Below are 27158 nucleotides of genomic sequence, written 5' to 3'. Positions count from 1 at the left end.
GGGGTACACTACATTCAAAACAAACTTGTATCTGTAGTGAAAATCACAGCATGACCTTTAAAAAACATTCATACTGAACAGGAATTTATTGCTGTAGCCACAATGAACGAATGCCAACATGCAAAGAAACAAGAAACACTACTGCCTGCACTGGGCCTCAGTGAAGGATGCAGATCTGTGAATGACTGTAAGAATAGTTTTTCAGGTAAAAGTTTAAAAGCGGTCTTTGATATCTCAGCAGCCGATCCTGTAAAATCTTCAACTTGTTTTTGTGACACATCTGTCAGATGTTTGGTTGGATTGAGATGTAAAGAATTTCCTCTGACTTTTTTCTTTTTCCTCAAAGCAAGCAACACTACCACTGGACTCCAGAGCAGTGGAGATGTGTTCTCTGGAGTGACGATTCGTGCTTCTCTGCCTGGCAATCTGATGGATGAGCCTGGCTTTGGCAGTTGCCATGAGAATGGTCCAAGACATTTTGGAGAATTTCATTTTCCCAAGTTTGTGAGAAAAGTTTGGGGATGGTCCCTTCCTGTTCCAATATGACTGCACACCAGTGCGCAAAGCAAGGTCCATAAAGACGTGGATGAGCGAGTTTGGTGAGTCCTGACCTCAACCCAGTAGAGCACCTTCGGGATGAATTAGAGCTTAGACTGTGATCCAGGCCTCCGACATCAGTGTCTGACCTTAAATGGTCAAAAACTCCCACAAACACACTCTGAAACCTTGTGGAAAGTCTTCCCAGAAGAGTTGAAGCTGTTATAGACGTCACTCGAGTTCATATGCGTTTGAAGGCAGATAAGCAAATACTTTTGGAATATAGTGTAACATCCACATGAAGGCCAGGACAAGCATGGTTTCCTGGCAGAATCTGTTTGCCCAGATCATCACACTTCCTCTGATGCCCTCGTTGGTTCACCGGCTGTCCTTCTGGATCCACTTTTGCTCATCATATCCACAATACTCCACAAGGCCTGCCATTTTTTACGTCCTCTGACTCCCCCTGGAAAAGTCTCTTAGATCCTTACATTTTCCCAATTTTCCAGCTTCTACCGCCTCACCTTCTAAATTTATTCCTTTGCTGACTGATGTATATCTCACCCCCTAACAGGTACTATCATGACAAGAAAATCACTTCACCTATGAGTGTTTTAGTATTGTGGCTGATAAGTTACACCATGGTCTCCAAAGTCCATCATAAAGAAACACTGAAAAATTCTGCATGAAATCATTTTGTGTGACACTTTGAAACCACAATTAGCTTTAAAGGAATTTTTAATATAGGGAGGAAACAGAGAGGTTTGCTGGCCAGTCGAGAAGTTTACACGAGAAACAGTTTAGACTTCACACAGCCACTATATATTTGTAATTGTATCTCTGTGTGTTGGCGTGTGTGTGTGTGAGAGAGACGGTGTTGACCTCACATTGACTGGGTGGAGCTGGTGTGCTGTGTGTATATTGGCGTCCATCAGCAGAGGAGCTGTTGGGGAAGATGCTGTTTTCTCAGAGGGATCAGCCACAGGGCTGCTGCTCCACTGAGGCAAAGAAAGGGAAACACACACACATGATATTAGGTAAGTGCAAAGAAGGGGAAAAAATCAGTTGATATTGGGACACCAAATATTGATATTTTATTAAATAAATTAAAATATACTGGGAATAGTACGAACACGTACACCATCCTGAGATAACTTACAGTAAATCCACTAAACTGATAAACCATCCAACACTGGGCACACTTATCTTGACTGTGGCGGAGGTGTGGTCCCTGGGTCAGCTGCAGGGGAGGGGTGGTACAGTGAGCTCAAGGAGCAGTGCCAGGGAGGTTGGAGCGACAGGTGGACATGATCTAACTAATCAGGTTTCCCCCTTTTTATAGTGAGGTTGGAGATCAGAGACGGGATAGCGCGAGACAGCTGGAACGCTAGCAGACGCTTGTGCCGAACCAGGGAAACAGTGTTCGTGTGCAAAATCAATAAAAACGATTAAGCAACACGGGAACAGTGTGTCGGGTCTCTACAAAATCTTTATCTCTGGCTGTCAAGGTTGCTTGACTCAGCGGCCGTATTCTGGTTTCAGGGTAGCAGGACAGCAGATATGTGATTTTTGATGATTTATCTCAGGGAACTGTTCTATTATTGGAAACAGATTGCATATAATTGCCAACTTGACCCCATTCATTAGCAAACTGACATCAGACTGACTGCATCTTATCTTATGCATCAACAATGTCTTCTGTGGAAACTGTCACTGAACATGATATATTGAAGGAAGTGAAAAACATTTGTCTTTGATTTGTTCTTGTTCTTATCTCTCAAAGTGAAAACAACACCGATGTGATGAAGCTGCAACATAACACTTCTGAAAATTGTTATTTTTTTCTAAGCTTTGATTTTAGTTTGGTGGGAAAAGTCTTTTGAACTCTGCGTCTGTGACAGTTTGAGTGGAAGCAGCAGGAGGAAAAGTGAAGGTATGTTTCTGATAAACGTTACCGATGGACTGAGGTTTAGCGGATCAGAGACAGCTCTGTTAGCCTCTGCTGATAGAACCGCCTGCCAAGCAGTCTCAGGAACATTGTTATTGCATCACTCTCCTTGTATTTAACTTTTATGAGAGACCATTCAAGACATGCATGAGAGGTAAGGGAGAGTTTATTATGCAGACAAATCAATGCTCTTGTACACCACAGTGTCAATGCAACACGTGGTCTGACTACAATTTTCTGGCTGCACAGCAATCAGGTGTCCGCTTCATGCGGGACTCAGTCGTCAGGTCCTGCGCGGACCAACTGTGTGGGGTGATGGAGCACCTCTTCAACCTGAGCCTGAGGTTGGGAAGAGTCCCACAGCTCTGGAAAACCTCCTGTGTTGTACCAGTGCCAAAGACTTCACGCCCCAAGGACCTCAACAGCTACAGGCCGGTGGCTCTGACATCCCACCTGATGAAGACCCTGGAGCGGTTGGTCCTGGCTCAGCTTCGGCGCCTAACAAGCTCATCACTGGACCCACTTCAGTTTGCCTACCAGCCTGGCATTGGAGCGGATGATGCCGTCATTCACCTCCTACATCGTTCCCTCGCTCACCTGGAGACCGCTGGAAGCACTGTGAGAATCATGTTCTTTGATTTCTCCAGTGCCTTCAACACTATTCTTCCCTCGGTCCTGAAGGACAAGCTGGAGAACTCTGGAGTGGACCATCACCTCACTACCTGGATTTTGGACTACCTCACCGACCGACCACAGTATGTGAGGACTCAGGGCTGTGTGTCGGACAGGGTCGTCTGCAGTACGGGGGCCCCACAGGGAACGGTTCTGGCTCCGTTCCTCTTCACCATCTACACTGCAGACTTCTCCCACAATTCCACCCAGTGCTTCCTGCAGAAGTTCTCTGATGACTCTGCAATAGTCGGCCTCATCACTGATGGGGACGACAAGGAGTACAGAGGACTGACTCAAGACTTTGTGGACTGGTGCCAGCTGAACTACCTCCAGATCAACGCCAGTAAAACCAAGGAACTGGTGGTAGACTTCCGCAGGCACAAGCATTCTCCACTGCAACCACTGAACATCCAAGGTATGGACATTGAGGCTGTGGACAGCTACAGGTACCTTGGTGTTCATCTGAACAATAGACTGGACTGGACTCATAACTCAGACGCCCTCTACAGGAAAGGGCAGAGCAGGCTGTACCTGCTGCAGAGACTCAGGTCGTTTGGGGTGGAGGGCCCACTCCTGAAGACCTTCTATGACTCTGTGGTGGCTTCTGCTATCTTTTATGGTGTGGTCTGCTGGGGCGGCAGCATCTCTGCTGGGGACAGGAAGAGACTGAACAGGGTGATCCGAAGGGCCAGCTCTGTTCTAGGATGCCCTCTGGACCCAGTGGAGGTGGTGAGTGACAGGAGAATGGCGGCTAAGCTGTCATCCCTGTTGGACAACGTCTCCCACCCCATGCAGCAGACTGTGACAGCACTGAGCAGCTCCTTCAGTGGGAGACTGCGGCACCCACGGTGTGGGACGGAGAGATTTCGCAGGTCTTTCCTCCCCACTGCTGTCAGACTCCACAACAAAGACTTTAACTGAACAAACACACACATCCACACATGTGCAATAACACTAAGTGCAATAATCTTTTCTGGCATCGTTGTATTTTTACTCAGTTGTATATAGTATTCGTATTCTATTTTTATCTTATTGTATATTTTTATTCTATTTTATTCTACTGTATATAGTATATTATTTTATTCTATTCTGTACAGCTGTGTACTGTATTTATTCTTATTGTATTCTAATTTTTGCGTCATAACTTTTGCACTGTCCACTTCCTGCTGTGACAAAACAAATTTCCCACGTGTGGGACTAATAAAGGTTATCTTATCTTATCTTATCTAGCACTTTTATTTCTTGCCTCTCATCCCGCACGTCCCAAATTTTGATTGGTTCTAGTTTTCAACAGTTAGCGCTGCAATTCAGACACATTTCCTAAAGTTTTTCTTTAATGCAGAGGTTGTTACAACAATAAATAAGGCTGTCATCTGGGGTCAGCCTGATCTCACTGCCCACACAACAGGGAAGAGCATGAGTCACCACAAAGCTGGCACGCTCCAGTGGAAACTTCAACAAAGAAAAAGAAATGCAGCTACAATAAGATGACGAAACTACTTATGAATGAGTAAAGCCAGTGCGAGAGTTTTTCTCTTTTAAACAGGAGAGAATGATCTTGAAGCGAGGAGCACATGTGAGTATTACAATGTGCTGCCCGTGATTCAAAATGTGATGGAGTCTGCATGATTTGTGTGATTTTCTTTTTTTAATATTAGAAAAACCATAATATCAAACCACCTTTCATCATTAATAACATACTTTTTGACACTTATTTATTTTATTGGGATCTTTTTATCCGTGTACAGAAAGTGAGGTAGGGAGGTCAGGAGTGGGAAGGCTGTATTCTGTGGTTGGATGTAATCACTTCTTACAGTCAAGGCACGCAAAGAGATGAGAGACAGACTTTATGGCTGTTTGGCTTGGCTTTAAGATGCTGCACTTCATGCAGTCAGAATTATTTTTCCATTTTCACAGTGTTGAGTTTAGTCTGACTCAGTGTTGAATGACCAGTATCTAGGGAATTTGTAAAAGTGAGACGGTTTTATTTTATATTTGGGAGGGAATCATTTTTGGCCTTTTGAACAACTGCACTAGGCTACTGCATACTGTGCAGCAGGAACGTGAGAGCAGATGGTGCCATGATCCACGCTCGCTTTCCAGTGTTTTCCTTCTCCTGTTATCCTTTTTCCTTTCTGTTTTGCTCTCTCTGCACTGGTGAGGGGTAAAGACGAAACATTAATCTCTCCCCTACAGTATACATGCCTGCTATCGTGCTATTTACGCTAAAGTCTTGCAACTGTTGCTGGCTGTTTTATGTTTCCAAATGGAAAATTTAAAAATTAAACATTTTTAAAAATCTGAGCAGAGCAACTGAAGCGACAGGACAACATTGGCTGAGATATGACAGAGTAATAAATACATTAGAGGGTTACCTTAGCCTGAAATATCTGCTAGCAATCAACCGCCATCTTCGAAGGAGGACATAATGGGCAAATTTCTCCCTTAACTTTATTTAGACACCCCTCCCCACACCTTGCAGGCAACACTTTTTTTTAGACGTTTTATTTGAATCAAGGTCTCCTCAATGAATGTAGGTGTCATTATGTGTCCACCTGTAGTTGAAACAACAATCTGTGAGAAAGTCACACGGGTGTGAAATTTTGACGGTTGTTATTTTTTAAAATCGTTTTTATCATTAACTTGGTTTCCCTGGGTCTTTTCCCGTGTGTGATGAATAAATCGTAATTTTTTGGGTACCGGTACTGGCTTTATTTTGTTGTATTTATCCGTGACACCTTAAAGGCCGGTCATGTCGGACATAAACCGGTCCGTGGTGCAAAAAGGTGAGTTTGACGTCTGATGTCAGTTTGCTACCTGCTCTACAGGTCATAAATCAACTAGTGCAGCTTTAAAATCCACCACATTTTGTGTTGTTGCACTTTTTTGTTCAAGGTAGTTTGTGTAAATACATGCACACAGATCACAATCTACTACAATTAATTGTGGTGTGCCACAGGGTTCAGTCCCGGGACCTCTGCTCTTTATTTTCTTTCTCCTTCCTCTCTGCAGTATTTTCAGGAAATATAACATTTAGGTTCACTGTTATGTAGATGACACACAGGTTGCTGTGAATGTCTTACCAACTCTCTAATGCTGCCCAGCACTGCTGTGGTGAGTATTCCTGTGAAGAAGGCCACGAGGTTGAGGCCGGCGAGGGTCCAAATTAAAATGTACACTGTAAAGACTTCCTCACAGCTTTCTACTCCAACAAATTCATAGTAGTTGCTGAGGTAGCCTCCACTGCATAACAAAGCCACAGAGCAGGTTAGTTCCAATGATTTGTAAGACAAAACACATAAAAGTCGGATGATCAGGATATTTGTGACTGAAGTTCAGACTTTCAGCTTTAACTGAAGGGGTTAAAGCCTTATGGTGTCGCTGAGCTGCTCAATCCAATCCAATTCATTTTAACAATGATTTGGTCACTCCCATCTCTCTGTCTTGTAGGTTTATTTAGTTTTTTAATGATGACCTAACTTATCTCTGCTGACAACTCATTGGATGTCGAGCTCTGAACAGCAACCAAATGCAATTTCAAGAATTTGAATCAACTTCAGATGTTTGCTGATTTTGTCATGAATTAATAAGGAAACAGGCTTCACCTGACCATAAACCTGCTCGTCACACAACTATGTGATTACTTTTGGGCATTTCACAATGGGGACTGTACAAAAACGACTATAATGCATAAAGAGTTAATGCAGTACTTTGGTTAAACCCCTTGAATTAAAGCTGCAAATTTACACTTTAATAGTTTGATTTAAAGTCCACTGTGATGGTGAACAGAGAAAATGCAAAAAAAGGTGTTTTTGCCCCAAAACGTATGGATGTATATGAACGTGTCTATCATTTTGTTCAATCTGTGATCACATATGACATAGATTACTGAATACTAATGATTAAATGTCTCACTTGGCGCAGTCATACAGGTCGCAGCAGTAACAGGTTCCACTTCTTACCGTCATGGTACAAGACTCCTTTAGACTCCAACACGACACCTGGGCAGCGAACCACAAGCTCACAAACATACAGACAACACAACTGGAGGTTTATCCTGCACATTCGAATCTATCCAGACTGGTTGTGACTATGTATCTGAATTAGTCACAGGATAATGTTTTCCTTCAGCGTGTCTCTACTCACAGAAGTGTAGAAATTCTCATAGATGTAGCAGTTGCCGCTGCTGTAATACTGACATCTCCCTGCTTTCAGTGGCCGCATGTCCTGGCAAAAGTTAACATGAGAAACAATCCACAACATTTCACCCAGAACCATTCAAATCAATCTTTATTCGGTGCAAACAGTGGTAAGTTTGAAGTCGAATAAAACGGTCTCTTCCAAAATTCACTCAGTCCGATTTGAAACTGTAACACGAGGTCAGCATGGTCCTTTATTATTGCTTCACAGTCTTCAGTTAACTGTGCAGCCATCTGCTGAGGTTACAAGCAAGTGTAGGTATCTCACCATATTTAAGGCAATGCAGACGCCGTCGATCACCAAGCACACAGAAGAGACGACGATCCCGAAACTGAGAAAGACAATGGCAGCGGTCAGCTGGAGGAGAAGCAAAGGTGAAAACACAAATGAGAGCGCTATAATGTAAGATTTGTGCCAGATGAAAGGCTGGAGGGAAGCCTGACAGGAATGCAGAGAAAAGCTGAGGAAAAGTTTTTTTCTTTCTCTCCAACACATAAGCGTTTTTTCATGTGGATCGTGTATCGTAGGTGTGAAGCTATTAGGTTTCCTCACAAAGCACTTAAAACCGTGTTTTTTGAAAAACCGAACTTTGAGAGGCGTAAAATATTATGAAAGACATTTTTTTAAAGGTGGAACCTGTTAATTATATAAACAGTACTGTGCAAAAGTCTTGAGCCAAACTTAATTTCTTTATATTTTGCCAGGAAAATGGGAAATAGCTGCATCGATTTACTGAAACATTTGGAAACAGACGTGGAAATACAGCATATGAGGCAAAAACAGCATGTGGATAATTCCAATGAGCTTTTGAAGTCAGTCTTTGGTATGACCACCTTTATTCTTAACACAGGCTGAACTCTCTCAGGCAGCTTTCTTGTCATTTCTTTAAGCAGTCTTCAGGAACAGTTCTCCAGGCTTGTTGAAGGACATTCAAAGCTCTTCTTTGGATGTTGGCAGCCTTTTGTTCTGTTCTCTGTCAAGATGATCCCACTCTGCTTCAGTGATGTTGAGCTGTGGGTTCTGTGGAGGCCAGTCCATGACTGATGGTGTTCCACTGTGTGCTTTTTCTATCCAAGTATGATTTTACTATTTTCTCCACCATGTTTAACAGATGGCTGTAGACACTCACTTTTGTACCTCTTCTGACTTTTTCTTGAAGATGATTTGGACCAGAAATTTCAAACTTCCACTGAGATCATTACTGCCAAGGCTTCAGTGAACAGTGGACGGATCAGCTTAAGGTCTCTCAGGTCATGTGTCAGCTCTTTGCTGGATTTTCTTTTCCCTATTTCTTAAAAACACGATTTTCAGATAGTTGTTTTTAGACCTGCCACTTCTTCTTTTGTCCTCCACTTGTCTGTTTAAGGCTGTCAAACTGTGTTTATCTTTGACATTTTTCACCGATTCAACGCAAAATAGGATCAAATGATGTTTCTGTTTCTGTGGCGGCTCACCAGCTAAGATGATATGATCAAAATCCAAACTGGACCAAATCCAAGCAGAGTGAAAGTCGTCAATGCCTTTTTTCTCTTTGTTGACAGGATAAGCTGCTGGTTTTCACATAACCTAGAAGTGTTTTGAAAGCTTCCTTTGATATATCGTAAAGTGTGGGTGATGAATACTTAAACTGAAAGAAACCAGAAAAACATCTATTGTCTGTTTCACATTATTTCTCCTCATTTGAGTAGTAAAGTCTAGGTCATGTGACGATATTCACATTATTTTGCCTTTTTTTAAACCAACTTTTGTGCTACACTCAGTTTTTTAATGGTGTTTTTCACAGTTTAGGATTTTTTATATTAGAATTTCTATCAGAGAAACACACACAAGTTCAAATAACTGCAGACAAAACCAGGATTAGCTCACTCTACACCCATTGGATAAAGGCAGATCAGTGCCGCTTTCCTAAAAAAATACATTTTTTTTCTTTTTACTTACTGAAAACAGCCCAATGACAGTGTCTTATAATTGGTTACATTGTTACTGTAAAATAATGTGCTGTCACTAGTGAGACGTCTTCAGAGCTTTTTGTTTTAATGTACGTGTTGCATTTATTCCTATTAAAGAGACGCAGGGAGGGCTGAACATACCAGCTGCCTGCGGTTTTCTTCCAGCCAGAGTCCCAGAAGTCCCAGGAAGGATCCAAGGGTGAGCTGAAGAAATCATCCAAAGGACCAAATTTAAAAGCATACGGTTTGTTACAAACCAAACAGATGCAAAGAGTTTAAAATGATCAATCAATATATATAAATCAATACAGCCGTCCATAATTAATTTCACACTCAGATGAAGGTTACCAAATCTGCACCGAGTGAGGCAAAACCTTTGGCTACTGCAGCTTGAGATGCTTTCCTGTTCCTCCTGACAACTTTTTACATTTCTTTAGTCGTATCAACCAGATGTCTCACTAAATAAAATCAAATATGATTTTTTTTTTTTAAAAACAGCTTACAATAACTCCAGATGCATAGCCAGTCACATTCAGGCTCTCTGTTCGGGTCGTTGTGTAGACCCCCAGCACCACTAGCAGCAGGGACAGACTGAGCATGCCCAGCACCAGCCGTAGAGCTCGCCTGACCTTCACCATGATGTCTGCCAGCCAGCAAACAAAGAAATAAACATAGTTTCAGTCATATTAAAACGTTACAGTGCCGGTTCAAATCTCGACAGCTGCCCAACTTAGTTTATTTTGTTTATCTGGATTTCATTTATTTGACTTTTATTGCGAAAACTATTACCCAACCACAGACACCCATCTTGTTTAGTTCACATGCCATGAAATATTTACAGCTCAATAAAATGAGGCATGGAAATGGACTTGAATCCACGGTTTCTGAACACTGGACAAAGAAACCATGAAAGCGCGCACAATATCAGTGGCAGCCAACAAAGGAAGCATCTGTGCACTTTAAAACACAATTTAGGGAACAATATCAGGGTTACACTGGAGCACAACATTAGAACGTGTAACAATGCAAAGTTCAGCATCTTTTAGCTCTTATAAGGAAGCAGGAAAGATAAACTTTAGTGAAGTTTACTGACAAAAGTTAAAGCTCACACAAACACAGCAGAAAGGGTTCATGTAGCTTCCTGTCTCTTTCCTTGTTTATGTGACATTAAAAGCATAGGAGCAGTGAGATTCATCTCCTCCCGTGACCTTCACACTTTATGGACATGATTACAACACCACCATCAGTTTTACTGACAGCCTTTATCACTGAGCTTCTGTGAAAACCCCAAACTGTGCTGCAACAAATAACACTTCACCTGCCTTATCAAAAACGTGATTGGATTAAAAGCAACAAAACAATTAAGTAAACTGGATCCAAGGGGATTTGAATTATTATGATCAGTCAAGTTTAATACTCCTGTCCCATCCAGCTGTGATGCCACCACCGCTCTCTTACCTGTTGCTCGGCTCTGTGGGCTCCGTTTGTCCCGACCCGGTGCTGTTCCCTGAATCCAGACCATAAATCCTCCTTTGAAACACAGATTTCCCTCCGACAGCTTCTGATGAATGCAAACAGCCGTTCACTTGAACAGTCGTTTGAGCTGCACAAGCATCAGCTGCATGAGTGTAGCAGCTCAACTTCAGTGAGAGAGGAGAGCTCCTGCGTCCGATGCGTTCAAGCACGGTCGGAACCGTGAACTTCAGCTGGAAAGTCACTTGACAGTTAAATTAGGTAATAACACTGGGACCCTTTACAATCCCGAGTTGTAAATCAAATAAAAGCACGTGGCTGCCCGAGAGCTGGTGCATGTCTAATGTATTAATGTCACATATTTTCTTTGCACGCGTAGGCGTGGTTTTATTAACTATGTGTACATTTTGCGCTCATTGTGAGCCGCGGTCAAGCCAGCCGCCTCCTATCCGCCGCATAAATTTCCTTGCGCTTTTACACCAGTCTTTACGGTAGCGCCTTTTCGCTTTATATCCTGATTGAAAGCCTAGACTCGCGCACACATGCACGCGCGTGAACAGTAACACGCACGCGCGCACACAAATTACAATGGAACAGCCCAATACAGCCATCGTGACATTCTGGTTGCATATTCAAAAATTCATTAAAAATCATTCTTAAAAGTTGATGCCAAGCTTTCAACACAATCCTCTTCTCGGACACCTACTTTACCTCTGGGCCAGTTTTTACCCAGATTTACTGTAATATTACACAGAAATCACAGTAAACTCATATTCAGTGCAATACAGTCAATGCACTACAATTATGTTTATTTCAAAAATTCATTAAAAATCATCCTGAATAGTTGAGGTCCAACTTTCAACACATCCCCCCTCTGGGACACCTACTGTACCTGTGTGCCAATTTTCATCCAGATTTACTGTAGAATTCCTCAGAAATTAAAGGGTACTTGTATTCAATGCAATACAGTCAATACAATAGAATTATGTCAATTTTCAAAAATTCATTAAAAATCATCCTGAGTAGTTGATGTACAACTTTCAACACATCCCTCCTCTAGGACACCTACTGTACCTGTGTGCCAGGTTTCAGCCAGATTTACTGTAGAATTCCTCAGAAATTAAAGGGTACTTGTATCCAATGCAGTCGGCCAATACAGTAGAATTATGTCAATTTTCAAAAATTCATGAAAAATCATCCTGAGTAGTTGATGTACAACTTTCAACACATCCCCCCTCTGGGACACCTACTGTACCTGTGTGCCAGGTTTCAGCCCGATTTACTGTAGAATTCATCAGAAATGAAAGGAAACTTATATTCAATTCAATACAGTCAATACAATAGAATTATGTCAATTTTCAAAAATTCATTAAAAATCATCCTGAGTAGTTGATGTACAACTTTCAACACATCCCTCCTCTGGGACACCTACTGTACCTGTGTGCCAAGTTTCATCCAGATTTACTGTAGAATTCCTCAGAAATTAAAGGGTACTTGTATCCAATGCAGTCGGCCAATACAGTAGAATTATGTCAATTTTCAAAAATTCATTAAAAATCATCCTGAGTAGTTGAGGTCCAACTTTCAACACATCCCTCCTCCGGGAAACCTGCTGTATGTCTGGGCCAAGTTTCAGCCAGATTTACTGTAATATTCTTCAGAAATTGCAGGGAACTTATGTTCAGTGCAAGAAAGGCTGAAAGAAAGGCTTTGTCTCTTTTAATTCTATTTTTTTTTTATACTTTTTCAACATGTTCAAAATAAAGATTCAATCAAAAAATCAAAATCAAAGACGACCACCACTGAACAAGACACACAAGCTGAAACGTCAAGACTGGGCCAAGAAATATCTCAAGACTGATTTTTCTAAGGTTTTATGGACTGATGAAATGAGAGTGAGTCTTGATGGGCCAGATGGATGGGCCCGTGGCTGGATTGGTAAAGGGCAGAGAGCTCCAGTCTGACTCAGACGCCAGCAAGGTGGAGGTGGAGTACTGGTTTGGGCTGGTATCGTTAAAGATGAGCTTGTGGGGCCTTTTCGGGTTGAGGATGGAGTCAAGCTCAACTCCCAGTCCTACTGCCAGTTTCTCGAAGACACCTTCTTCAAGCAGTGGTACAGGAAGAAGTCTGCATCCTTCAAGAAAAACATGATTTTCATGCAGGACAATGCTCCATCACACGCGTCCAAGTACTCCACAGCGTGGCTGGCAAGAAAGGGTATAAAAGAAGAAAAACTAATGACATGGCCTCCTTGTTCACCTGATCTGAACCCCATTGAGAACCTGTGGTCCATCATCAAATGTGAGATTTACAAGGAGGGAAAACAGTACACCTCTCTGAACAGTGTCTGGGAGGCTGTGGTTGCTGCTGCACGCAATGTTGATGGTGAACAGATCAAAACACTGACAGAATCCATGGATGGCAGGCTTTTGAGTGTCCTTGCAAAGAAAGGTGGCTATATTGGTCGCTGATTTGTTGTTGTTTTGTTTTTGAATGTCGGCGAGGATTCCGCACGGCACTCCCCTCCATTCACCTCGCGAATCTCCGCTCTCTTCCAAACAAAGTCGACGAATTACTGCTCTTAAACCGGACTAACAAGGACTTTGCACGCTCTGCTGCCCTCTGCTTCACTGAAACCTGGCTCAGTGAGCGAGTCCCAGACGCTGTCTTAAATCTGCCGGGCTTCCAACTTCACCGGGCGGACCGCGAAACAGAGCTCTCAGGGAAAACAAAGGGTGGTGGAGTCTGCTTCTACATTAATGAAGGTTGGTGTACTGATGTCACAGTGTTACAGAAACACTGCAGCCCACACTTGGAAAGTTTTCTCATCAACTGTAAACCTTTTTATTCACCGCGGGAGTTTTCTTCCTTCATGCTGGTCGGAGTTTACATCCCTCCACAGGCCAACGCGAACAACGCACTGTGCGAGCTGGCTGACCAGATTACTACCCTGGAGAGGAAATTCCCGGATTCCTTTACAATTATTCTTGGGGATTTTAACAGAGCAAACCTAAACTACGAACTCCCTAAATACAGACAGCATATAGACTGCCCCACCAGGGACAACATCATACTGGATCACTGCTACACCACTCTAAAAGATGCCTATCGCTCTGTGCCCCGGGCAGCTTTGGGACATTCTGATCACTGCATGGTCCATCTTATTCCAGTTTATAGGCAAAAACTCAAACGTGCCAAGCCTGTAGTCAAAACTGTGAAGAAGTGGACTAACGCAGCAAAGCAGGAACTGCAGGACTGTTTTGACCTAGATGAGCTCACGGACACTGTGACATCATACATCAGTTTCTGTGAAGACGTGTGTGTGCCAACAAAGACCTTTTGCACATACAACAACAATAAACCATGGTTCACTCCTAAACTCCAACATCTTCGCAAGGCCAAGGAGGACGCTTACAGAAGTGGTGACAGGGTCCTGTACAAGCAAGCCAGGAACACACTGACCAAGGAGATCAAAGCAGCTAAAAGCATCTACTCCCAGAAGCTGGAAGAACGGCTCTCAGCCAACGACCCTGCGTCAGTGTGGAGGGGCCTGCAGGAAATCACCAGCTACAGACGCCCCCCACCCACTATTGAAGCAAACAAAGACCTGGCCAACGAGTTAAACACTTTCTATTGCAGGTTTGAGACGGACAGACTCCCACGCCCCACCCTCCCCTCCCCAGGGACATTGCTTCAGACATTGACCCCCAACACACCTTCCACCTCTCCCCCCTTCACCCTGCCCCTCCCCAATCAAGACTCAACGACCACCCCCACCCTCCCCAATCCAGACTCAACGACCACCACCACCCTCTCCAACCCAGACTCAACGACCTCCACCACACCTCTCACCCCCCTTTCCTCCTCCCTGAAACTAAGAATACACACTCAGGATGTGAGCCGACTATTCCAGAAACAGAAGCCCAGGAAAGCCCCCGGACCAGATGGCGTCTCACCCTCCTGCCTCAAAACCTGTGCTGAACAGCTGGCTCCCATCTTTACTCGCATCTTCAACAGATCCCTGGAGCTGTGTGAAGTTCCCTCCTGCTTCAAACGCTCCACCATCATCCCTGTTCCCAAGAAACCCACCATCACAGGACTGGATGACTACAGACCTGTCGCCTTGACGTCTGTGGTCATGAAATCCTTCGAAAGACTGGTGTTAGCCCATCTGAAAGACATTACAGGCCACCAGCTGGACCCTCTGCAGTTTGCCTACCGGGCAAACAGGTCAGTGGATGATGCAGTGAACACGGGGCTGCATTACATCCTGCAACACCTTGGCCGCCCGGGAACTTATGCCAGGGTCCTGTTTGTGGACTTTAGTTCGGCTTTTAACACCATTGTGCCTGAACTTCTTTCCTCCAAACTCTCCCAGCTCAGCGTGTCACCAGCTACCTGTCAGTGGATCACCAGCTTCCTGACAGACAGAAAGCAACAAGTGAGGCTGGGGGAGATCACCTCTGAAACCCGGTCCCTCAGTATTGGTGCCCTCAAGGATGTGTCCTCTCACCACTACTGTTCTCCCTCTACACTAACGACTGCACCTCCAATAACTCTGCTGTCAAACTCCTAAAGTTTGCAGATGACACCACTGTCATTGGCCTCATTCAAGATGGTGATGAGTCTGCATACCGGCAGGAAGTTGAGCGGCTGGTACTCTGGTGCAGTCAGCACAATCTGGAGCTGAACACTCTTAAGACTGTAGAGATGACAGTGGACTTCAGGAGACATCCCTCAACTCTGCTCCCCCTCACCATATCAGACAGCCCTGTGTTGACTGTGAAGATCTTCAAGTTCCTGGGTACAACCATCTCCCAGGACCTGAAGTGGGAGACCAACATCAACTCCATCCTCAAAAAGACCCAGCAGAGGATGTACTTCCTGAGACAACTGGGGAAGTACAGTCTTCCACAGGAGCTGCTGATCCAGTTCTACACTGCGGTCATTGAGTCTGTCCTGTGCTCCTCCATCACAGTCTGGTATGGAGCAGCCACTAAACAGGACAGGAGCAGACTGCAGCGGACTGTACGGGCAGCAGAAAGGATCATCAGCGCCCCCCCCTGCCCTCCATCCAGGATCTGTACCTCTCAAGAACCAGGAAACGGGCAGGGAAAATCATCGCAGACCCCTCACACCCTGCACACAGACTTTTTGATCTGCTGCCCTCTGGCAGACGGTACAGAAGCCTGCAGACCAGGACCACCCGACACAGGAACAGTTTCTTTCCCCTCGCCATCTCCCTTCTTAACAGTTGACCTGTCACACTGCTCCCACTGCCAGACTGCAACTGCACCTTATGTACATGTTGTAGTATTCATTCCACCTCATTCATTTCTGTATTTTATGTATATAAGGTTAGATTCGTTATTTATAGTTGGTTTACACAGCTTTGTGTATGTATGTGTAATGTGTGTATATATAGACACTTGTGTGTGTGTGTGTGTGTGTGTGTGTGTGTGTGTGTGTGTGTGTGTGTGTGTGTGTGTGTGTGAGATTTACATTGCTGTGCTTGAGAGCCACCATCTACCGGAACCAAATTCCCTGTATGTGTCTGCACATATACAGTGGGGCAAAAAAGTATTTAGTCAGCCACCGATTGTGCAAGTTCCCCCACTTAAAATGATGACAGAGGTCAGTAATTTGCACCAGAGGTACACTTCAACTGTGAGAGACAGAATGTGAAAAAAAAATCCATGAATCCACATGGTAGGATTTGTAAAGAATTTATTCTTAAATCAGGGTGGAAAATAAGTATTTGGTCACCTCAAACAAGGAAAATCTCTGGCTCTCACAGACCTGTAACGTCTTCTGTAAGAAGCTTTTCTGTCCCCCACTCGTTACCTGTATGAATGTCACCTGTTTGAACTCATCATCTGTATAAAAGACACCTGTCCACAGCCTCAAACAGTCAGACTCCAAACTCCGCCATGGCCAAGACCAAAGAGCTTTCGAAGGACACCAGGAAAAGTATTGTAGACCTGCACCAGACTGGGAAGAGTGAATCTACAATAGGCAAGCAGCTTGGTGTGAAAAAATCAACTGTGGGAGCAATCATCAGAAAATGGAAGACATACAAGACCACTGATAATCTCCCTCGATCTGGGGCTCCACGCAAGATCTCATCCCGTGGGGTCAAAATGATCATGAGAACGGTGAGCAAAGATCCCAGAACCACACGGGGGGACCTGGTGAATGACCTGCAGAGAGCTGGGACCAAAGTAACAAAGGTCACCATCAGTAACACACTACAACGGCAGGGAATCAAATCCCGCAGTGCCAGACGTGTTCCGCTGCTGAAGCCAGTGCATGTCCAGGTCCGTCTGAAGTTTGCCAGAGAGCACATGGATGATACAGCAGAGGATTGGGAGAATGTCATGTGGTCAGATGAAACCAAAGTAGAACGTTTTGGTATAAACTCAACTCGTCGTGTTTGGAGGAAGAAGAATACTGAGTTGCATCCCAAGAACACCATACCTACTGTGAAGCATGGGGGTGGAAACATCATGCTATGGGGCTGTTTTTCTGCCAAGGGGACAGGACGACTGATCCGTGTTAAGGACAGAATGAATGGGGCCATGTATCGTGAGATTTTGAGCCAAAACCTCCTTCCATCAGTGAGAACTTTGAGGATGAAACGAGGCTGGGTCTTCCAACATGACAATGATCCAAAACACACCGCCCGGGCAACAAAGGAGTGGCTCCGTAAGAAGCATTTGAAAGTCCTGGAGTGGCCTAGCCAGTCTCCAGACCTCAACCCCATAGAAAATCTGTGGCGGGAGTTGAAAGTCCGTGTTGCTCGGCGACAGCCCCAAAACATCACTGCTCTCGAGAAGATCTGCATGGAGGAATGGGCCAAAATACCAGCTACTGTGTGTGCAAACCTGGTAAAGACCTATAGTAAACGTTTGACCTCTGTTATTGCCAACAAAGGTTATGTTACAAAGTATTGAGTTGTATTTTTGTTATTGACCAAATACTTATTTTCCACCCTGATTTACGAATAAATTCTTTACAAATCCTACCATGTGGATTCATGGATTTTTTTTTTTCCACATTCTGTCTCTCACAGTTGAAGTGTACCTCTGGTGCAAATTACTGACCTCTGTCATCATTTTAGGTGGGGGAACTTGCACAATCGGTGGCTGACTAAATACTTTTTTGCCCCACTGTACTTGGCCAATAAACACGATTCTGATTCTGATTCTGAGATGTATATTTGTGAATGTGGAGATGTTATATTGGTTTCACTGGTAAAAATAAATAATTGAAATGGGTATATATTTGTTTTTTGTGAAGTTGCCTAATAATTATGCACAGTAATAGTCACCTGCACACACAGATATCCCCCTAAAATAACTAAAAAAAAAAAAAAAAAAAAAAAAAAAAAACTACTTCCAAAAACATTCAGCTTTGATATTAATGAGTCTTTTGGGTTCATTGAGAACATGGTTGTTGTTCAATAATAAAATTATTCCTCAAAAATACAACTTGCCTAATAATTCTGCACTCCCTGTAGGTCTGTTGACAGAGCTCTGTACAGGTCTGCTCGAGCTGACCTGAAAAGGGGTCCCACCTGTCCAGCAACAACACATGGCATGGAATAACAGACATCATAAACCACAGAGGCAGAACTGTGAAAACAGAAAACCTGAGTGTGCAGCTAGCAGAGGACATAAACAGCTTCTTTGCCCGCTTTGAAACACCACAACAGCAGCATTCATCTGCCTCAGCCCTGCTCCCATCCTCATCCTCACCTGGTTCCTGCACCGCTCCATTCACTGTAACGGAGCACGATGTCAGATGAGTGTTCCTAGCAGTGAACCCCAGGAAGGCATCCAGACGGAATACGTGGTAAAGTGCTAAGACCATGTGCCCACCAGCTCACCCTCATCTCCACCAGAATCTTCAACCTCTCACTGGATGAAGCAGCCATCCCATCCTGTCTAAAATCAGCCACAATCATCCCAGTACCAAAGAAGTCTCCCATCACCAGCCTGAACTATTATTGCCCTGTGGCCCTCACACCGGTAATCATGAAACTAGTCCTTCAGCACACCAAGGATTACCTCCCCCCAGAATTCGACCCCCACCAGTTTGCATACCGTGCAAACAGATTCACAGAAGATGCCATCACCCTCCACTCGGTGCTGAGTCACCTAGAACAGCGGCAGAGCTACGCCAGAATGCTCTTTGTGGACTACAGCTCACCCTTCCACCACTCGCCCATTGAGAGCCTACTAACTTACTGCATCACAGTATGGTACAGCAGCTGCACTAAGGCGGATAGAGCCACCCTCCCAGCATGTTTGCAATGAGTAGGAGATGCTCTGTATCTCACTGTACAACTGTATAGTGACAAAGGTATTGGGTTCTTTTCTAAAAATTGCTATAAACAGAGGAACCCAAACTGATGAAAAGTGGCGAATATTTTTTTTCAAATGACTATTTTTAGTGGATTTTTGATATAGAAGCAGAATGACAGAATGTTAAAAGAAGTTACTTTTAGTCATTCTAAGCTGGGCATTGCGTTCTCTGGCTGTTCAAAGCCATGGAACTTTAGACTTTCCAAGCAAATAATGATGGCCATACTGATGTTCTTTTCAGTACATTTTACTTTATGTTCATTTTCATTTTTATGATGTTTCTATTTTTACATAATTCCTCCCACATAGCAAAATTGGTATGGCCTGGATCTGTCCCACACAATGTGCTTACACATGGCCTGCGTACCGCAAAGAATGACGGCCCTATGGTGGCCCAGATCTGGTTTACCAGAGGTGGCCCACACATGAGCCAGCACAAGGCCAGTTGCAGACACACTGCTGGCCCTGTGCTGGCCCAGAACAGTTTCAGCTCTGGCCCCAGATGTCAGCCTAATTTGTACCTTAGCCATGTAAGCCATGTAATAACAACATGTGCTGGAACATAATAGTGCAAAAGTAACATGACGAAACTCTGTTCAGACAGTGAATGGACTGATTCTTATACAGCACTTTTTTACTCACCCATATTACTCAAAGTGCTCTATACAACATGTCACATTCACCCAATCAGGCCAAATGTGGCATGCCATCACATAAACAGTGCCATCTTACCATGCCAGAAGTCAGCCAGCAGTGCCGGCTTGACACCAGATCCAGGCAAGACCCGTCTGCTATGTGGGATGACTTGTTCTTTTGGCATTTTAGTTGTGGATTGTGTTTGGACTGTGTCTCTTGCCCTTTCAGTATTGTTTCCTTGTGCTTCTAGGTGTCCCTTTGTTTCTTTTTAGGTTATGTAGTATGGGTTAGAGATATTTTGTATGTTGTTTTTGTTTAATAAATCCGCCTTTTGGATTATTCCCTGATGTGCCTGAGTTCTGTTATTTAGTGTCACTTTGAAAGGACACACATCCAGCATTGACATATAATTGTTCTTTCAATTTTTGATAAAGATTACAGTGAATTGAGATGTAACTTGGCCCAGAGGTACGGTAGGATGCCCAGAGTAAGAAAGTGTTGAAAGTTGGACCTCAACTATTATGGGTGATTTTTAATGAATTTTTGAAATTTCCATAATTGTAGTGTATTGACTGTATTGAATTGAATAAATGTTTCCATTCATTTCTGAGGAGTTCTACAGTAAATCTGGATGAAACTTGGCACACAGGTACAGTAGGTGACCCAGAGGGGGGATGTGTTGAAAGTTGTACATCAACTACCCAGGATGATTTTTAATGAATTTTTGAAAATTGACATAATTCTACTGTATTGGCCGACTGCATTGGATACAAGTACCCTTTAATTTCTGAGGAATTCTACAGTAAATCTGGATGAAACCTGGCACACAGGTACAGTAGGTGTCCCAGAGGGGGGATGTGTTGAAAGTTGGACATCAACTACTCAGGATGATTTTTAATGAATTTTTGAAAATTGACATAATTCTGTTGTATTGACTGTATTGAATTGAATAAAGTACCCTTTAATTTCTGAGGAATTCTACAGTAAATCTGGATGAAAATTGGCACACAGGTACAGTAGGTGTCCCAGAGAGGGGATGTGTTGAAAGTTGTACATCAACTACTCAGGATGATTTTTAATGAATTTTTGAAAATTGACATAATTCTATTGTATTGACTGTATTGAATTGAATAAAGTACCCTTTAATTTCTGAGGAATTCTACAGTAAATCTGGATGAAAATTGGCACACAGGTACAGTAGGTGTCCCAGAGGGGGGATGTGTTGAAAGTTGTACATCAACTACTCAGGATGATTTTTAATGAATTTCTGACATTTCCATAATTGTATTGACTGTATTGAATTGAATAAAGTACCCTTTAATTTCTGAGGAATTCTACAGTAAATTTGGATGAAACTTGGCACACAGGTACAGTAGGTGTCCCAGAGGGGAGATGTGTTGAAAGTTGGACATCAACTACTCAGGATGATTTTTAATGAATTTTTGAAAATTGACATAATTCTACTGTATTGGCCGACTGCATTGGATACAAGTACCCTTTAATTTCTGAGGAGTTCTACAGTAAATCTGGCTGAAACCTGGCACACAGGTACAGTAGGTGTCCCAGAGGGGGGATGTGCTGAAAGTTGGACATCAACTACTCAGGATGATTTTTAATGAATTTCTGAAAATTGACATAATTCTATTGTATTGACTGTACTGAATTGAATATAAGTTTCCTTTAATTTCTGAGGAATTCTACAGTAAATCTGGATGAAAATTGGCACACAGGTACAGTAGGTGTCCCAGAGAGGGGATGTGTTGAAAGTTGTACATCAACTACTCAGGATGATTTTTAATGAATTTCTGACATTTCCATAATTGTATTGACTGTATCGGGCCGTTACATTGTAATTTGTGCACGTGCGCGCGGGTATAGGCTTTCAATCGGCACATAAAGCGAAAAGGCGCTACCGTAAAGACTGGTGTAAAAGCGCAAGGAAATTTATGCGGCGGATAGGAGGCGGCTGGCTTGACCACGGCTCACAAATGACGGCTCACTTTACCGCGGTCAAAAACTTTGAGGTGAGGAGGTATTTTGTCATTTTTATAGATCAGAGCAATTATATGTGTTGTTGTATTAAAAAGTCACACATTATTAGTCCTTTAAAATCTATCATCTGCTTTTAAATAGCAAGCTAAAGCCATGCGCTGGCTAGCTTGGTGCTGAATGGATGATCGAGCATGCATCAGGATTTAAAATGAAGAGCAGTTCAGAGTGAGTTTGATATCGATGTGGTTCAGTTTTGTTCTCACGTTTACAGTGGCGTGCTCACTATTGCGCAGGGTACCTGTTGGAAAATCTTGCACAGAAAGACTGCGGGTCTTTTAAAAGATGTGGGGGGCTTATGGTCTTTTTTAATCATATCAATCATACAGCCATTTAAATACAACCACAGAGTGTGGAATCAGTGTTTAAAATCCATGGTTTAAATACAAGGTAATTAATTCGTATTTCTAAATTTATTGATCTCTGTATCTTAAAATATATATATATAAAAAGTTCTACTTAAAATCAGAAGTTACCCGTTTTGAGTCATAGCCCTGGAGGAAAGATTACTTCAATGAACAACAGTTTGTCTTTTAATTAGGCCAATAAGCTTTTAATACTAGATTTTAACTGGGGATTCCTCTTCAAGACAGGACAGTAGATTTGCTGCTGAACCAATAAAGAGCCTGACCTGTCTGCTGATGTGGTCCTTTCAGGTTCATAATCCTAAACTAACTTTCAAAAAAAATGATCACAAACAAGGTGACATCTGACTGACAAATCAAGGAATCTCTGTATGTATATGCACTAATTGTGATTGCAGAGTTTTTACTCACTCTGATGAGCAGCAGTCTCATACTTGGGGTCCTATTGAACCTCACAGATAGCACACTCTCCCTTGACCTCATTATGATGTCTTCAGTTCAGATACTTCTGTGTGGAGTTTGCATACTTCCCTCTGTGTCTGCACAGGTTCTCCCCGAGTACCCCGACTTCCTGCCACAGTCTAAAGACATGCATGTTAGGTTAATTGCTGATTATAAGTTGGTCATACTTGTAAGTGTGAGCATGACTGATTGCCTCTCCTTGTTAGCTCATAATAGACTGCTGAGTTGTCCAGAATGTACCCCGCCTCTCACCTAGTAACGCCTGGGATAGGCTCCAGTCCCCCACCGACCTGAGTTTGATTAGCGGTGGTTAAAGAAATCCCAGCAGTTAGCTGGATATAGGAAACAAACGTATTTTATGGAGATGTCACATGAGGTGACATAAGGAGGTAAAAGCAGTATCTTAAGTGATTTAAAGACCTTCTAGTGTTGACATCAGACAAAGCTCCAGCTTCACCTCAAATTCTTTAAACATGTAATCCTTCAGGAGCATTTGTCTGCTTGCTTTTAAATTTTGAGTTGAGAAGAGGATGGGAAAGGAACTATATGATTTCACTGCTTCTCTTCATTTGCGTGTTTGCACTGGTGTATTGGAGGTTGTATAGTCATATGTTAAACATAGTCCATCTTTGTTTGGTAAACGTTATCTGCGTTTAGTTGTTGGAGGCTTGTGAAAGGCGTTTGCAGCTGTAAAACATGCATTCAGAACACAGAAAAATCTTTCTGACAGAGGTATATACACCAATCATTTATAGCATTATAAGCGCCTGCCTAATATTGTGGCAGCCCCCATTTTGCTGCCAAAACAGCACTGAGCCATTGAGGCATGGACTCCACTGAAGGCGTGCTGTGGTATCTGGCACCAAGATGTTAACAACAGAACCTTTAAGTTCTGTAAGTCATGAGGTGAGGCCTCCACAGATCAGACTTGTTTTTCCAGCACATCCCACAGTTCCTCGATTGCATTGAGGAACTGTGGAATTTGGAGGCCAAGTCAACACCTCAAACTCATTGTTGTGCTTCTAGAGGCCACAGCTATCAGGGAGTACCGTTTCCATGAATCAGTGTACGCAGTCTGCAACAATATTGGTGGTGTGTGTCAAGTTATCATCCACATGGATGGCAGGTCCTGAGGTTTCCTAGCAAAACTGTGCTTGAAGCATCACACTGGCTCTTGCTTTTTTCCCCATAGCGCATCCTGGTGCCAGGTGATCTCCAGGTGAGCAACACATGCACCAGCCATCCACGTAAAGTAAAGGAAAACGTGATTCATTAGACCAGACCACCTTCTTCCACTCCTCCTTGGTCCAGTTCTGATTCTCACAGGCTCATTGTTCATGCTTTTGGCAGTAGAAAGGAGTCAGTATGGGCATCCTGACCGGTCTGAAGCTACACAGCCCACTACACAACAAAATGTGTATTCTGACTGTGTTCCATCAAAACCAGCATTAACTTTTTCAGCAGTTTAGCAGTAGGTTATCTGTTGGTTCGGGCGACCCTGTCGATGGTTCACCACTATCCTTTCCTTGGACCACTTTTGAAGGATACTTAGCACTGCAGACCGGGAACACCCCACAAGAGCTGCAGTTATGGGGATGCTCTCACGTAGTTGTCTAGCTCCCACAATTTGGCCCTTGTCAAACTCGCTCAAATCCTTACACTCGCCCATTTTTCCTTCTTCCAACACATCAACTTTGAAGACAAAGTGTTTACTCACTGATCTATCCCAACCACCGTCAGGTGCCGTGTTGAAGAGATGATTAGTGTAATTCATGACAGTGGTCATAATGACCTGATTGGTGTGTATTTAATCTCTTGGTGAAAAACTGACAGTTTCTGCACACCTTGCTGCACAAAATGATCCTTGAAATTGTTGCTCTGTGACCTAAGTATACACTTTACTGATCAGTATATGGGTCTAAATGGAAGGTTCAAAGCTCCCGGAATATGTAGGCTACAGATTTTTATAGTTTCTTCTTGGTTATTGCAGAGATCTATAAAAAAAAAACAATCACAAACACAGTTTAGCAAAAATATCAAACAGCTTCTTGCTTATCCCTTATTTATTTATTTATTTATTTATTTATTTTTAGTCCAATCCTGGTACCTGAACATTTTTAAACACGTCTTTAGTTAAATGTATAAACAATGAAATTCAACCAAGACCTGACAACTGGCCCTTCAGCTGATCCTACTGTTGGGTAGTGGGGTGAGCTACAGTGGGGTGGCTGTAGCTCAGGTGGCAGAAGGTCGGTGGTTCGATCCCAGGCTGCCTCCTGGCTGCATGCCAAATATCCTTGGGCAAGATACTAACCCCATGTTTGCCTACCGGTGGTGGTCAGAGGGCCCGGTGGCGCCAGTGTCCGGCAGCCTTGCCTCTGTCAGTGCGCCCCAGGGCAGCTGTGGCTACAATGTAGCTTGCCAATGTGTGTGTGCCTTAACAATGGCTGTCAGGAAGCCATTGTTAAGGAAGTGAAACAGGGAGGTCAGGAGAGAGGCATAACAGTGAGTGTTTACGACAGTTGAACTGGGGTTGCATTTCAGCCAGTAGTGTTGGTAATCTCACCAAAATAGGTGTAATTATGAACTCAGAAAATACCATCATGTTTTGATCCACTATTCAGTACCACATGGAAAACATCTAGTTGACAAAAAACATATTGGACTCACTCATTGTAAGACCATCAGTCATGGATGGGCCTCCCCAGAGCCCGAACCTCAACATTATTGAGGCAATGTGGGATCATTTTAACCGAGAACACTACACACAGGCAGCCAACATCCAAAGAAGAGATTTGAATGTCCTTCAAGAAGCCTGCAGAACTATTCCTGAAGACTGCTTAAAGAAATTAAAAGAAAGTTTGCCTAAGAGAGTTCAGAATGTGTTGAGAAATAAAGGTTGACTTTTAAACTCACTAGAACTGTACTAATTCTGTTTTTGTCTTATATGCTGTTTTTTCAAATGTATTTTCTTGAGAAATATAAAAAATGGGAGCGCCTCAAGACTTTTACACAGTATTTTAAATATACTTCTTAAGATTTAATTATTTTATGTTACCATAAAGTATTGAGGACATTCAGTATTTCAAAGATTAAACTTTTTCCTGCAAAATGAGAAAGTGAAGCAGAGACTAGTCAGTGTGCGGTTCCTTTGGGACGTGGATAATTCCTGGTAAACAGTGCCCTCTTCTGTCTCTATGGAGACAAGACACATGCTAAACCTGCTAGCATTGGCGCTAGCATCACCCAGCTGTTTCATCCATTTTGTTTAGCCTAGCTAAGCTGCGTGTATTTACAGTGCGGCAGAGATGGATGACGGCGACGAGCCAGGTTTAGTCCTCTCTCACAATACTTCGTCGGGCTCCAAGTCGGGTGGGGACAAGATGTTTTCCCTGAAGAAGTGGAATGCTGTAGCTATGTGGAGCTGGGACGTTGAGTGTGACACTTGTGCCATTTGCCGAGTACAAGTAATGGGTGAGTCCAAGGAGCTAACGGAGCTAACTTGGCTACTTGTACCTTTAAAACCCGAACGGCCCGGCGTGTGGAGGTACTCTAACATTGTTCTTCATTTTCAGATGCGTGTCTACGATGCCAGGCGGAAAATAAACAGGAGGACTGTGTTGGTAAGACCCTGCCAGCACTGACATATTTATTAGCAGCACAGACACTCGGCAGGTTAATCTATAGAAAAAAGGGGGAAAAAAGAAGAAGCTAACAGTAGCTAGTTGGAGCTGTTAGACAAACTCGTTGAGCCAGGCAAAATACAAGATAATAACCTTTTACTTCTTTCTTTTAAAATATAAAGCAGAGATTTTATATGACAATTTATTAGCATTTTGATATAAATATAAGGTATCAAAGGGCACCTAATCTAATCCTTGGGGTGCTATTTTTGCATGGTAAATGCCTTTAATGAATAGGACTGTCGTGTTTTGTTTTTAGCTTATTGTAAATGGTTTTTCAATATGTGCCACTTATGCTCTGCCTTTGTGTTTCAGTTGTGTGGGGAGAATGCAACCACTCCTTCCATAACTGCTGCATGTCCCTGTGGGTGAAGCAGAACAACCGCTGCCCCCTCTGCCAGCAGGACTGGGTGGTTCAGAGAATCGGCAAATAAGCTGCACATCCAGGTGGATTACACCTGCGTGCACCCCAAAGCGGTGACAGACTTGGCAGTGATCACTGCAGAGCCTTGTGCGGAGCCGCTGACACCGCAGTTGTCCTCCTGCTTATTGATTGCATGTTTTCAGTAGTCCCGGTACCAGAGGAAGGACAAAATGAAAGCTGCACAGACTGGTTACTCATGGAGCCCTGAAGAAGATGGATGAAATATGTTGAATTGTTTGGTCACTTGTTAGCTTTACATTGGTGTCTGTGGTGGTGTTTGGCACACCTTGAATATGTGACCCTTTTCTCTTCTTTTAAAAAAAAAAAAGACTGAAGATCTGTAATATGTGGGGGGTTTTCAGTAAGAAGTTTGAATAAACTCTGTATGATATGA

The 27158-nt window shown here is 43.2% G+C and overlaps 2 protein-coding genes across 4 annotated transcripts in view; one reads left to right on the top strand and one right to left on the bottom strand.

The window, feature by feature from the left end:
• The window catches only part of LOC147314246 (transmembrane protein 255B), a 26910-nt gene extending 1265 nt beyond the window's left edge, over nt 1-25645 (bottom strand). Inside the window, exons 1-10 of one of the 2 annotated variants that reach the window (XM_086261021.1) lie at nt 25328-25645; nt 22607-22776; nt 10765-10864; nt 9810-9949; nt 9448-9510; nt 7625-7714; nt 7304-7384; nt 7073-7158; nt 6241-6400; nt 1425-1535 (exon numbers count right to left, since the gene is read on the bottom strand). In XM_086261021.1, the coding sequence (XP_086117147.1) occupies nt 1425-1535; nt 6241-6400; nt 7073-7158; nt 7304-7384; nt 7625-7714; nt 9448-9510; nt 9810-9949; nt 10765-10864; nt 22607-22678 (903 nt within the window). In that variant the 5' untranslated portion in view covers nt 22679-22776; nt 25328-25645. Of the gene's footprint in view, nt 1-1424; nt 1536-6240; nt 6401-7072; nt 7159-7303; nt 7385-7624; nt 7715-9447; nt 9511-9809; nt 9950-10764; nt 10868-22606; nt 22777-25327 lie in introns of both variants that reach the window. The other variant, XM_086261019.1, reaches the window with a different exon arrangement.
• rnf7 (ring finger protein 7) lies at nt 21731-27158 on the top strand. Of its 2 annotated transcripts, none has more exons than XM_086261022.1 (4): nt 21731-21805; nt 25956-26131; nt 26233-26280; nt 26656-27158. In XM_086261022.1, exons 2-4 carry the CDS (start codon nt 25966-25968, stop codon nt 26772-26774), a joined length of 333 nt encoding a protein of 110 aa, XP_086117148.1. In that variant the 5' UTR covers nt 21731-21805; nt 25956-25965; the 3' UTR covers nt 26775-27158. The 2 variants fall into 2 exon arrangements, with proteins under 2 accessions (XP_086117148.1, XP_086117149.1); XM_086261023.1 differs by lacking the exon at nt 21731-21805 and adding an exon at nt 23854-23876.

Source organism: Aulonocara sp. 'chitande type north' Nkhata Bay, linkage group LG14 (assembly GCF_057382095.1).
Source record: "Aulonocara sp. 'chitande type north' Nkhata Bay isolate Kocher_YH1m ecotype deep benthic linkage group LG14, A_spYH_male_GT1.1, whole genome shotgun sequence".
NCBI classification, from domain to species: Eukaryota; Metazoa; Chordata; class Actinopteri; order Cichliformes; family Cichlidae; genus Aulonocara; species Aulonocara sp. 'chitande type north' Nkhata Bay.
The sequence above is the reverse complement of the archived record's forward strand: the minus strand, read 5'-3'. Positions and strand labels throughout refer to the sequence as shown.

What these genes read in the sequence shown, in the direction of transcription:
- rnf7 (XM_086261022.1), top strand. Translation starts at nt 25,966, where the DNA reads ATGGATGACGGCGACGAGCCAGGTTTAGTCCTCTCTCACAATACTTCG. An exon ending in TTGCCGAGTACAAGTAATGG is followed by an intron (nt 26,132 to 26,232) that starts GTGAGTCCAAGG and finishes CTTCATTTTCAG; the next exon opens with ATGCGTGTCTACGATGCCAG. An exon ending in TAAACAGGAGGACTGTGTTG is followed by an intron (nt 26,281 to 26,655) that starts GTAAGACCCTGC and finishes TTTGTGTTTCAG; the next exon opens with TTGTGTGGGGAGAATGCAAC.